The following is a 13666-nucleotide window of genomic DNA, read 5'->3' as shown; positions in this document are numbered from 1 at the left end:
TCGAGTGGTCCCTGCCCACACCATTAGGGATACTCCTCGATATCAGGTTCTTTCCAGAGTGTTTGGGTTCGGAAATCCTGTTCCACTTTCCCTCCAGATGTAAATCCGTCGAGAATCACTCTCCAGACCAAATCGGGACTCATCTGTGAAAAGAACATTGGCTCATTGTTTGACCGTGCAAGTAGCATTTCGACGACTCCATTCTGTAGGTTCCCTTCTCTGAAGGAGCGTCAGAGGTATACATACAGCAGGTCTCCGACAATACAGGCCACCCTCTAGAAGCCTTCTGCACACCGTCTGTCTCGACACAACACGTCCTGTGGATGCCTCGGGGTCAGATGCCAGGTGCTGTGCAGTGCCGAGGCGGTACCGCCGTGCCCTTACAACCAAATAACGGTCCTCTCTTTCGTGTGTCACATATGGTCGGCCCCACCCTGGTCTTCGGGATACAGTTCAGCCTCTATAAACTGTCGCCATATAGGAGAAGCAACAAAACGACTCGCATTAAACCATCGGGCCACACCAATCTGCACTGCTTCCGTTCTTCCTCAGGCCCTCCACAGCAGAGAGTGTGGTAGGCGTGCGTCTTCTCTGTGCCGTACTGCACCGTCTACGACTGTGCACGCGGCGACTGTGGACGTGGGACTACACGGCGAACTGTGTCCCCTCTGACAGATGCCCCGTCGTCATCGGTGGCGTGGTTGTTCGGTGGCCGGAATGCCGTCTGCCGTGCAGAACACCGTTGAACGGACTTCTGTTGACGACAGGACGGGCAAAAATCGGTTTGTTACTTTAAGTTTGGATACTAGTGTATTTTTCAAATTAACAACAGGTCCTCTTTAAGAAAAACAGGTAAGGAAATCAAAAGTTAATTTGCCTTGATAAATTTATACACTTGAAAGCGTTAAAAATGGTGAATAATACAATTGCCCTTTTGATGTCTTTTAACAAAATGCAAGAAGAATAAGACTAACAACATTGACCTATGAAACGTTTAAATTAAAAGAAAATTAAATAAACCAGCAAACAATTAAAACCGAGCTCTACATAAATTTCTGCAACCGATCTCAAAACGAAGACGTTAGGCAGTCCTCCAAAAGACAGATATTAACTAGTCAACAAGACGTAACAGATCGCCTTTACGCCTTATCCAAAGCGTTTACAGCAAATAATTTAAAACAAAATTTAAAATAAGGCTACAATATGTGTTAAACACAACAATAAACTTAAAGTGAAAATTCCCTCTGCGAAGCCAGTTACTCAGAGAAAGGGCTTTTCGCAGAAAGCAAAATTTCATTTACGGTGCAAGTCAGATAAACATAAGGTACTCAACTTGCGCGCACACAGTCACGGGACGCGACCGCGAACAAGTAGCAAGCCAGGCAGGGAAGTGCTCGAGAGCCGTCCACGCGGCTGCAAGCATCCCGGGTCCAAGCACCAAGAAGCCGCAGACATGGAATGCTCTCCTCAGAACTTAATTAGTACTGTCAACAAACAAAGAACACAAATGTCTCACAGAATCATACTACACTACTGGCCAATAAATTGCTACATCAAGAAGAAATGCAGATGATAAACGGGTATTCATTGGACAAATATATTACACTAGAACTGACATGTGATTACATTTTCACGCAATTTGGCTGCATAGACCCTCAGAAATTATTACCCAGAACAACCACCTCTGCCCATAATAACGCCCTTGATACGCCTGAGCATTGAGTCAAACAGAGCTTGCAAGGCGTGTACAGGTACAGCTGCCCATGCAGCTTCAACACGATACCACAGTTCATCAAGAGTAGTGACTGGCGTATTGTCACGAGCCAGTTGCTCGGCCACCACTGATCAGACGTTTTCAGTTGGTGAGAGATCTGGAGAATGTGCTGGCCAGGGCAGCAGTCGAACATATTCTGTATCCAGAAAGGCCCGTACAGGACCTGCAACATGCGGTCGTGCATTATCCTGCTGAAATCTAGGGTTTCGCAGGGATCGAATGAAGGGTAGAGCCACGGGTCGTAACACATCTGAAATGTAACGCCCACTGTTCAAAGTGCCGTCAGTGCGAACAAGAGCTGACCGAGACGTGTAATCAATGGCACCCCATACCATCACCCCAGGTGATACGCCAGTGTGGCGATGACGAATACACGCTTCCAATGTGTGTTCACTTCGATGTCGCCAAACACGGATGCGACCATCACGATGCTGTAAACAGAACCTGGATTCATCCGAAAAAATAACGTTTTGCCATTCGTGCTCCCAGGTTCGTCGTTGAGTACACCATCGTAGGCGCTCCTGTCTGTGATGCAGCGTCAAGGGTGACCGCAGCAATGCTCTTCGAGCTGATAGTCCATGCACCTGAAAACGCCGTCGAACTGTTCGTGCAGGTAGTTGTTGTTGTTGTTGTTGTTGTTGTTGTTGTGGTCTTCAGTCCCGAGACTGGTTTGATTCAGCTCTCCATGCTACTCTATCCTGTGCAATCTTCTTCATCTCCCAGTACATACTGAAACCTACATCCCTCTGAATCTGCTTGGTGTATTCATCTCTTGGTCTCCCTCTACTATTTTTACCCTCCACGCTTCCCTCAAATACTAAATTGGTGATCCCTTGATGCCTCAGAACATGTCCTACCAACCGATCCCTTCTTCTAGTCAATTTGTGCCACAAAGTTTTCTTCTCCCCAATCCTATTCAACACCTCCTCATTAGTTATGTGATCTACCCATCTAATCTTCAGCATTCTTCTGTAGCACCACATTCCGAAAGCTTCTATTCTCTTCTTGTCTAAACTATTTATCGTCCATGTTTCACTTCCATACATGGCTACACTCCACACAAATACTTTCAGAAACGACTTCCTAACACTTAAACCAATACTCGATGTTAACAAATTTCTCTTCTTCAGAAACGCTTTCCTTCCCATTGGCAATCTACATTTTATGTCCTCTCTACTTCGACCATCATCAGTTATTTTGCTCCCCAAATAGCAAAACTCCTTTACTACTTTAAGTGTCTTATTTCCTAATCTAATTCCCTCAGCATCACCCGACTTAATTCGACTACATTCCATGATCCTCGTTTTGCTTTTGTTGATGTTCATCTTATATCCTCCCTTCAAGACACCATCCATTCTGTTCAACTGCTCTTCCAAGTCCTTTGCTGTCTCTGACAGAATTACAATGTCAGCGGCGAACCTCAAAGTTTTTATTTCTTCTCCATGGATTTTAATACCTACTCCGAATTTTTCTTTTGTTTCCTTCACTGCTTGCTCAATATACAGATTGAATAACATCGGGGATAGGCTACAACCATGCCTCACTCCCTTCCCAACCACTGCTTCCCTTTCATGCCCCTCTACTCTTATAACTGCCATTTGGTTTCTATACAAATTGTAAATAGCCTTTCGCTCCCTATATTTTACCCCTGCCACCTTCAGAATTTGAAAGAGAGTATTCTAATCAACATTGTCAAAAGCTTTCTCTAAGTCTACAAATGCTAGAAACGTAGGTTTGCCTTTCCTTAATCTAGCTTCTAAGATAAGCCGTAGGGTCAGTATTGCCTCACGTGTTCCAATATTTCTTTTTGTGTTGCAAACGTCCCTGTCTGTTGACTCAGGGATCGAGAGGTGGCTGCACGATTCGTTACAGCCATGGGGATAAGATGCCTGTCATCTCGACTGCTAGTGATACGAGGCCGTTGGGATCCAGCACGGCGTTCCGTATTACCCTCCTGAACCCACCGATTCCATATTCTGGTAACAGTCACTGGATCTCGACCAACGCGAGCAGCAATGTCGCGATACGGTAAACCGCAATCGCGATAGGCTACAATATGACCTTTATCAAAGTCGGAAACGTGATGGTACGCATTTCTCCTCCTTACACGAGGCATCACAACAACGTTTCAACGGGCAACGCCGGTCAACTGCTGTTTGTGTATGAGAAATCGGTTGGAAACTTTCCTCATGTCAGCACGTTGTAGGTGTCGCCAACGGCGCCAACCTTGTGTGAATGCTCTGAAAAGCTAATCATTTGCATGTCACAGCATCTTCTTCCTGTTGGTTAATTTTCGCGTCTGTAGCACGTAATCTTCGTGGTGTATCAGTTGTAATGGCCAGTAGCGTACAAATGAAAATAACTGTTCAACCACGATTCCACTTATAGAACCTTTCCAATAAGGTCATGCGTCCTAGTAAATAAGCATCGCTAAACGAATAAGATGTAAAAGACAACTACTCAAATGGAGCCGTAAATTCTTCCAGGAAGGAATATAAAGAAGGACTCTCTAAGGTCTTACCATTCGCTTGGTGTCATAACACACAAAACTTAAAGGGCTGGACAGTAGTAATACCAGAGAGCACACCAGCTCCTAAAACACAGTGAAAACAAATATTAAAATTCAGAAACAATTTGTTCTCTCAGATAAGACAATTTCAAAACAAACGTGAAATTTTAAAAAACTACATATTTCATAGGTCCCTGACATAATTATGCGTGGTAGTTGGGCACATTAAAAATCGCCATAACAACATTAACAATTTTAGAGAGAACGCTGCCCAACATACTAACACAAGTCACCTCAAAGACACACAGAGTAGGCAGAATCTGGTCAGTTTGTCCTAGAATCACATAGAGTCAAATAACAAAGGCATGCGTGACCACTCAATGAGTATAAACACGAACATCTGCGCCAACAGCTCGCAGAGCGGTAAATCGGTGCCCAGAGACCAACAACCAGATACGCACGACATAGGAGAAACAAATCTTTTGCCTTCGACCCAGTCCTGGCAAAAAAGAGTGAGCGACGATCAGGAAAAGACGTCTTGCCGATCCGCACCGCGTGTCCCAGCTCCACACTGCGCGAAGTCTACACGTAGACTGCCTACACTGCGCTGTTGCGAGGACTTTCTCGACGCCCCTCTAGCGGCCGCTTTCGGAGCCTATCTGGGGCAGAGATAACCGCACAATAGTAATACGCGCCACCTGGTGAGAGGCTAGCTAGAAGTTATCGATAACCGCCACGGTTCATTCATCTGTCAATGTAAATATAGCGTGTTCACTTGTCAGTACTGTTCGGTATTGAGCATGTTTTCTTGTACTAAGTTTATGTACTATTATGTTTATAGTACGTTATATTCTCGAAAGTTTTTGAAAATAGTGGTAGTAATGAGATGAGTCGGTAATTCTGTACTATTTGTCTCCTTTTCTGTGAAATAGCTTGAAAACAGCATTTTTAAACGTCTCTAGGAAATATGGTTGTGGAAAGATTGATTACGCAAGTAACTGCTGAAGCACAGCTTAACTCCATTTCATTGTTTTGCTACTGATGTCTTTATTCCCGATTGAACATTTATTTTTAATGCATCTGATGACACTGAAATCTTCTTTTAGAGAAGCTGAATTTTTTCAAGTTTGTTTTGGAAGGTCTTTCTTAGGAACTATGGGCTGTCTCGTAAAGAAGGGTTCAAAACTAAATTATCTGTTAGGGACAGAAAAAAAGTTATTGAATGTTTCTATAACCCTAGGGTTATTTATGATGGATTCGTATTCATTTTGTTGATTTGTGTCTCCTGTCTCATCTTTTACTTTGTTCCAGATAGTTCTTTGTTGTGGCAGGAGTAGTTTATTTTTGTCTTGAAAGTGCGAGGAGCTCATACATTTTGATGATTTGATGACTTTGCTTAGAATTTTAAAGTACGCTTTGTAACGAGATTTTATCTTGATGTCATATGTGTTCCTTGATCCCAAGTAGAGTCTTCTTTCCTTTAAGCATAATATTCACACGCCTTTTGTAATCGAGGCTTTAGTTGCGTTTAATCTTGTTTCACCAATTAATTTCTAAGGAAAACAGTTTTCATAGTGCCCTATAACTATGCTACAGAACACACTACATTTTTCATTCCCATCAGCTGTGTTGTGTACACGTTCCCCTGAAATTTCGCAGATCCTTTCTGAATTGCTCAAATCCTTTCTATTTTGTTACGTTATCGAGTGACGGCTTCTTAATATATAATTTTTTGTAGAGTGGTCACAAACAGAAACGGTGGACTTCGTGTTGCTTACCCGCTGTATGACCAGTTCTCAGGGTACGCACCAGCTGGAGTATGAGGTGTGGGTCCGGAAGGCCAGAGGTGACTCGGCTCAGCACTGACCGTTCCTCTCTGCAGATAATGCCTTCTTACTTGCACACAACTGTAGTGAGCGTGCAGTATGAACAGGACCGTCACTGCAGTTCCTAAGGGGAGGCTGGATCGTGCGGTCTACCAATTTCGACGACCTTTGGCTTACTGGCAATGGTCGGGGACTCCTCGAAAGGACCGCCTATGGAAGGTTTACGTCACTACGATGTTCGTTCCCGAACTGACCGATATCAAATGCTACGATGAAGAATGCATTTCAGACAAGATGGTATCAAAATGGTTCAAATTGCTCTGAGCAATATGGGACTTAACTACTCAGGTCATCAGTCCCCTAGAACTTAGAACTACTTAAACCTAACTAACCTAAGAACATTACACACATCCATGCCCGAGGCAGGATTCGAACCTGCGACCGTAGCCGTCACGCGGTTCCAAACTGAAGCGCTTAGAACCGCACAGCCACACCGGCCGGCTCAAGATGATATCGTTCCATAGCTCGAAAATAAGGAAGTTTTATCTGTATTGCTCATGAACGTGGTGAAATTAATATCCAAGTGAAACGCCCCTATAAATCGATAACGAAGCATGCCCCCGTAGCGTACTCGGCTGGAAGCAAGCGTACGCAATGTGCATTTGCAAAGGATTTCTCTGCTTTTCCTAATTACACGATACTTATCTTACCACGATGAGGTGAAAATAAGTGAGCCTTCAAGAAACAGAAAGATTAGTTGTTTGGTTGATTTCGGGGAGGGGACCAAACAGCCAAGTTTTCGGTCCCATCGGATTAGGGAAGGATGGGGAAAGAAGTCTGCCGTTCAGTTTCAAAAGTACCATCCTGGAATCTCCCTGCAGCGATTTAGAGAAACCAGGGAAAACCTAATCTGGATGAAGCGACGCATGTTTGAACCGTCGTCCTACCGAATGAGAGTCCAGTGTGCTAACCACGGCGCCACCTCGTTCGGTCAACAGAAAGGGAGAGAAAAAGATTCCAGCACTAAGTGCGTAATACTGTGGGACATTTTTTTCATTTTCACATTCTCTGAAAGATAACATTGTATGTCGTGAGAAAAAATAAGTACAAAAAATAAAGCCTGCACCGTCGATTAAACACTTGTCATCGCAGATGGTAGGCACATAAACTGATCACTTTTTCCTTTTTCACGATAAATTTATTTTATTTTTGAGAACAGTATATACAAGGCGAGTTTTTTAAGTAAATACCGTTTTAAAATAAAAAAAGACGGCTAAGATCATCATCATCATCATTTAAGACTGATTATGCCTTTCAGCGTTCAGTCTGGAGCATAGCCCCTTGCTCGAGTATCATGTCGTTTTTGGAAACTCAGAATCTACTCTGTAGGAATCAACATGGATTCCGGAAACAGCGATCGTGTGAAACCCAGCTCGCTTTATTTGTTCATGAGACCCAGAAAATATTAGATACAGGCTCCCAGGTAGATGCTATTTTTCTTGACTTCCGGAAGGCGTTCGATACAGTTCCGCACTGTCGCCTGATAAACAAAGTAAGAGCCTACGGAATATCAGACCAGCTGTGTGGCTGGATTGAAGAGTTTTTAGCAAACAGAACACAGCATGTTGTTATCAACGGAGAGACGTCTACAGACATTAAAGTAACCTCTGGGGTGCCACAGGGGAGTGTTATGGGACCATTGCTTTTCACAATATATATAAATGACCTAGTAGATAGTGTCGGATGTTCCATGCGGCTTTTCGCCGATGATGCTGTAGTATACAGAGAAGTTGCAGCATTAGAAAATTGTAGCGAAATGCAGGAAGATCTGCAGCGGATAGGCACTTGGTGCAGGGAGTGGCAACTGACCCTTAACATAGACAAATGTAATGTATTGCGAATACATAGAAAGAAGGATCCTTTATTGTATGATTATGTGATAGCGGAACAAACACTGGTAGCAGTTACTTCTGTAAAATATCTGGGAGTATGCGTGCGGAACGATTTGAAGTGGAATGATCATATAAAATTAATTGTTGGTAAGGCGGGTACCAGGTTGAGATTCATTGGGAGAGTCCTTAGAAAATGTGGTCCATCAACAAAGGAGGTGGCTTACAAAACACTCGTTCGACCTATACTTGAGTATTTCTCATCAGTGTGGGATCCGTACCAGATCGGGTTGACGGAGGAGATAGAGAAGATCCAAAGAAGAGCGGCGCGTTTCGTCACGAGGTTATTTGGTAACCGTGATAGCGTTACGGAGATGTTTAACAAACTCAAGTGGCAGACTCTGCAAGAGAGGCGCTCTGCATCGCGGTGTAGCTTGCTCGCCAGGTTTCGAGAGGGTGCGTTTCTGGATGAGGTATCGGATATATTGCTTCCCCCTACTTATACCTCCCGAGGAGATCACGAATGTAAAATTAGAGAGATTAGAGCGCGCACAGAGGCTTTCAGACAGTCGTTCTTCCCGCGAACCATACGCGACTGGAACAGGAAAGGGAGGTAATGACAGTGGCACGTAAAGTGCCCTCCGCCAAACACCGTTGGGTGGCTTGCGGAGTATAAATGTAGATGTAGATACAGTTCCTCCATGATCCCCTATTCAGTGCTAACATTGGTGCCTCTTCTGGTGTTAAACCTATTACTTCAAAATCATTCTTAACCGAATCCAGGTACCTTCTCCTCGGTCTGCCCCGACTCCTCCTACCCTCTACTCCTGAATCCATGAGTCTCTTGGGTAACCTTGCTTCTCCCATGCGTGTAACATGACCCCACCATCTAAGCCTGTTAGCCCTGACTGTTACATCTATAGAGTTAATTCCCAGTTTTTCTTTGATTTCCTCATTGTGGACACCCTCCTGCCATTGTTCCCATCTACTAGTACCTGCAATCATCCTATCTACTTTCATATCCGTAACCTCAACCTTGTTAATAAGGTAACCTGAATCCACCCAGCTTTCGCTCCCATACAACAATGTTGGTCGTAAGATTGAACGGTGCACAGATAACTTAGTCTTGGTACTGACTTCCCTCTTGCAGAAGAGAGTAGATCGTAGCTGAGCGCTCACTGCATTATCTTTGCTACACCTCGCTTCCAGTTCTTTCACTATGTTGCCATCCTGTGAGAATATGCATCCTAAGTACTTGAAACCGTCCACCTGTTCTAACTTTGTTCCTCCTATTTGGCACTCAATCCGTTTATATTTCTTTCCCACTGACATTACTTTCGTTTTGGAGATGCTAATCTTCATACCATAGTCCTTACATTTCTGATCTAGCTCTGAAATATTACTTTGCAAACTTTCAATCGAATCTGCCATCACAACTAAGTCATCCGCATATGCAAGACTCCTTATTTTGTGTTCACATATCTTAATCTCACCCAGCCAGTCTATTGTTTTCAACATATGATCCATAAATAATATGAACAACAGTGGAGACAGATTGCAGCCTTGTCTTACCCCTGAAACTACTCTGAACCATGAACTCAATTTACCATCAACTCTAACTGCTGCCTGACTATCCATGTAAAGACCTTTAATTGCTTGCAAAAGTTTGCCTCCTATTCCATAATCTTGTAGAACAGACAATAACTTCCTCCTAGGAACCCGGTCATATGCCTTTTCTAGATCTATAAAGCATATATACAATTCCCTGTTCCACTCATAACACTTCTCCATTATTTGCCGTAAGCTAAGGATCTGGTCTTGACAACCTCTAAGAGGCCTAAACCCACACTGATTTTCATCCAATTGGTCCTCAACTAATACTCGCACTTTCCTGTCAACAATACCTGAGAAGATTTTACCCACAGTGCTGATTAAAGAGATACCTCTGTAGTTGTTAAAATCTTTTCTGTTTCCATGTTTAAAGATTGGTGTGATTACTGCTTTTGTCCAGTCTGATGGAACCTGTCCCAACTCCCAGGCCATTTCAATTATCCTGTGTAGCCATTTAAGACCTAACATTCCACTGTATTTGATGAGTTCCGACTTAATTTCATCCACCCCAGCCGTAAGATATCACAATAATTTTATTTTTACATGAAAGCCTGTACCTTAATCTACTTTTCTACATAATGTCCGTCAATATTGAGGCACTTGTCATAACGTTGTACCAGTTTCTGAAAACCCTCCTCATAGAAGTCTGCCGCCTGACTTGCTAACCACTGCATCACCACTGTTTTGACTTCGTCATCGCCTTGAAGGCGCAGACCGCCCAGGTGTATCTTCAAGTGCAGGTACAGATGGTAGTCACTGGGCGCAAGATCGGGGCTGTACGGAGGATGATCTAGAGTTTCCCATCGAAAAGATTTGATGAGATCTTTGGTCTGATTCGTCACATGCGGACGGGTATTGTCTTGCAGTAAAACGATGCCCTTGCTCAGCTTGCTTTGATTCTGGTGTGACGTAGGCCACCAATGTTTCATCGCCCGAAGCAATTTGGCTTAAGAAATCATCACCGTGGTTGTGGTACCGCTCAATAAAAGTCAGTGAACTGTCTAAACGTTTGGTTTTGAGCACATCCGTCAACATTTTCGATACCCAACGTGCGCACAATTTTCCATAATTCAAGTACTCGGTCACAGTGCCGTACAAAACACTACGAGAAACATTAGGAAAGTCACCCCGCAAGGAGGAAATCGTAAAGCGTCTGTTTTCTCTCCCCTTATTGTCCACTTCCTGCACCAAACATTCATTAACGACCGAAGGACGCCCACTCCGTTGTTCATCATGCATATTTGTGCGGCCATCTTTAAATGCTCTCACCCACTTTCTTACCATTCCATCACTGATAATGTTTTCTCCGTAAACTGCACAGATCTCACGATGAATATCGATCGCTTTTAGGGCTTATAACAGCCCGTACTTTACAGTCGGCGGGACTCACGATTATCGGAGGCATCTTAAACACTCAGTACACAACGTAAACAAGGAAGAATCAGGCTGTAATGGCGTCAGCGCGTAGATTAAGGTACAGGCTTTCATGTAAAAATAAAATTATTGAGATATCGTAGCACGTCTTTTTTAATTTCAAAACGGTACTTACTTAAAAAAACACGTCTCATAACTTTTGCGACAGCCTCCATTCCTTTGGAAAAAGAGGAAATATGTTGCCAGAAGTGCGACTCGAAACCCTTGACTCTGATCTGAATGCAGGCCTTTTATTACTTTTCATTTTTTTTAATTTCACGTAGCCACCGCCCGTGTTAGTAGGGGTTTTCTTCCTCGAGCATCTCTGCAACAGATCTAATCACTAATTCCACGATTTGTCACGAATAACTTGGTTGCAGGGCTGAAACGTATAAATAAAATTTCCATATTTTCGTGTGTTCTAACGGTTCCACCTGGTTAAGATCGGATTCTGCGTCATGGTCTCTGAGTTCTATTGTTTCATAAGCGGGAGCGTAGTGACCTAGACGGTTTCGCAGTTACTTTATTCGAGTGACATCTGACTAGCATTTAAAAGCTCATCGAAGTCGGTGAATCACAGGCTGAGGTCCCTCCTCGACTGCTTGAAGGAGTCCCGAATACACTGCATTTTCCCACTCCACGAGCCAACGATAATGTCCAGGTGGTTTCTAACAACCACAGTGCAACACAATGGCAACAGTCCAGCAGACGGGGCCGCGCGGAGTAGCCGCGTGGTTCGAGGCGCCATGTCACGGACTGCGGGGCCCCTCCCGCCGGAGGTTCGAGTCCTCCGTCGGGCATGGGTGTTTGTGTTGTCCTTAGTGTAAGTCAGTTTAAGTAGTGTGCAAGTCTAGGGACCGATGACCTAAGCAGTTTGGTCCATTAGGAATTCAAACACATTTGAACATTTTTTTCCCAGCAGACGTGGTCGATCTGTCGACATTGCCCCAGCACCGCTGTACTCGAGTAGCGAACCAGGACTGTGAAAGACGTTGTACTATCTTTCGCGGCGTTGCTGTTGTCACATTGCGTTACTTCCTTCGTGGTGTTTCCGTTTCACCTTTTCCATCGAAACTGGTTTCCTACCACTGCCCTATTTTGGCTCACCTATAGAGTCTCCGTGTAGTCCACTGCTGACTTACGCCTTTGCAGCCCAGAGGTTCGCGCTGATGGAGTCCAAGGCGGTGCTGGTCCAGCTGCTGTCCAGGTTCAGCCTCCAGGCGGTCGCCGAGACGCCGGTGCCGCTGAGACTCCAGCCGGACAGCGCCACGCTCTCCGTCAGGGGCGGCGCCTGGCTCGGGATCCGAAGCAGGGTCTGAGGGTCTGAGGCAGCGCCCCAGCCGCTCATCACCACACAAACGTTACACGCACTTGTAAAACGTACTGTGCCTGTGAAATCATACATGTCAGAGCAAAACGGTTACTACGTCACAAAGAGCTATGCTACTGTTTTAAGTGTAAGTGTGTCGTTTTAACTGTGCTTTTGTCTGTAGCCTCCACAATATTATTCTGTTACTTTTGTTCACTTGATCTGTTTATCTTGTATACCATACCACCAATTTAAGTAGATTATATGATGTGATTCAAGATCTCAGCTAGACTTTATAGGATTTAACGAGGCTATTTAGTGTTTTTCTTAGCGGATAGAATTTGATGTACGAGTGATTAAGCATGCTTCTAGTGTAATGAGTGACACTTCGACGTCCCTCCAGAAAGTGAACCTATACGCTTTTTTAATATTACTTCAGGGCGTAAACAACCGTATGTAATAACGGAGGAGTTGCCGAGCGGTTCTCGGCGCTTCAGTCTGGAACCGAGCGACCGCTACGGTCACAGGTTCGAATCCTGCCTCGGGCATGGATGTGTGTGATGTCCTTAGGTTAGTTAGGTTTAAGTAGTTCTAAGTTCTAGGGGACTTATGACCTCAGCAGTTAAGTCCCATAGTGCTCAGAGCCACTTGAATCTTTTTTTTTTTTTTTTTTTTTTTTTTTTTTTTGTAATAACGGAATTATGATGGAGTTGCGCGAATATTCCAGAGTTTCCAAAGAAAAAGTACCGTGACGTGAATTTCACACTAGTTTTGGTTCAAAAATTGCTGTCAGCACTATGGGACTTATCATCTGAGCTCACCAGTCCCCTAGAACGTAGAACTACTTAAACCTAACTAACCTAAGGACATCACACACATACATGCCTGAGGCAGGATTCGAACCTGCGACCGTAGCGGTCGCGCGGTTCCGGACTGAAGCTCCTAGAACCGCTCGGCCACCGCGGTCGGCCACACTAGTTTTGGGATAAATGTCAGTGAGATAAGAAGGAGCGACTATTATCACCAAGTCTCTGTATGTCCATGGGTGCAGGACTCGGCTGTGCAGCACAGAATGTCAAATCCAACATCTAATTCCCAAACTGTTATTTTTTTGGCTACCAGTTTCGAGGATTTACTACGCCAGCTTCTGCCCCCTTTATCGACGTGTGGAAAGATTACAGCGTTGGTTCCTGTCAAAATAGGGCCACATTGATACCTGTAGATTCTGCTCGATACAGCGATCACTCTAACCATTATCCAATGTGATGATGGTTGACGTGAACACTGCGTCAAGCAGAAATCTACAGATACTAGTCTGGCCCCTATTTTGACCGG

The 13666-nt window shown here is 44.3% G+C and overlaps 1 protein-coding gene across 1 annotated transcript in view; it reads left to right on the top strand.

The window, feature by feature from the left end:
• Positions 1 to 12883, top strand: part of LOC126188108 (cytochrome P450 9e2-like) — a 76933-nt gene extending 64050 nt beyond the window's left edge. The window contains exon 7 of the mRNA XM_049929574.1: positions 12175 to 12883. Coding sequence (XP_049785531.1) covers positions 12175 to 12341 — 167 coding nt within the window. The 3' untranslated portion in view covers positions 12342 to 12883. The remainder of the gene's footprint in view (positions 1 to 12174) is intronic.
• The last annotated feature ends 783 nt before the right edge of the window (positions 12884 to 13666 follow it).

Source organism: Schistocerca cancellata, chromosome 5, assembly GCF_023864275.1.
Source record: "Schistocerca cancellata isolate TAMUIC-IGC-003103 chromosome 5, iqSchCanc2.1, whole genome shotgun sequence".
In the NCBI taxonomy this organism is placed as follows: Eukaryota; Metazoa; Arthropoda; class Insecta; order Orthoptera; family Acrididae; genus Schistocerca; species Schistocerca cancellata.
This window is presented reverse-complemented; position numbering and strand designations above follow the sequence as displayed.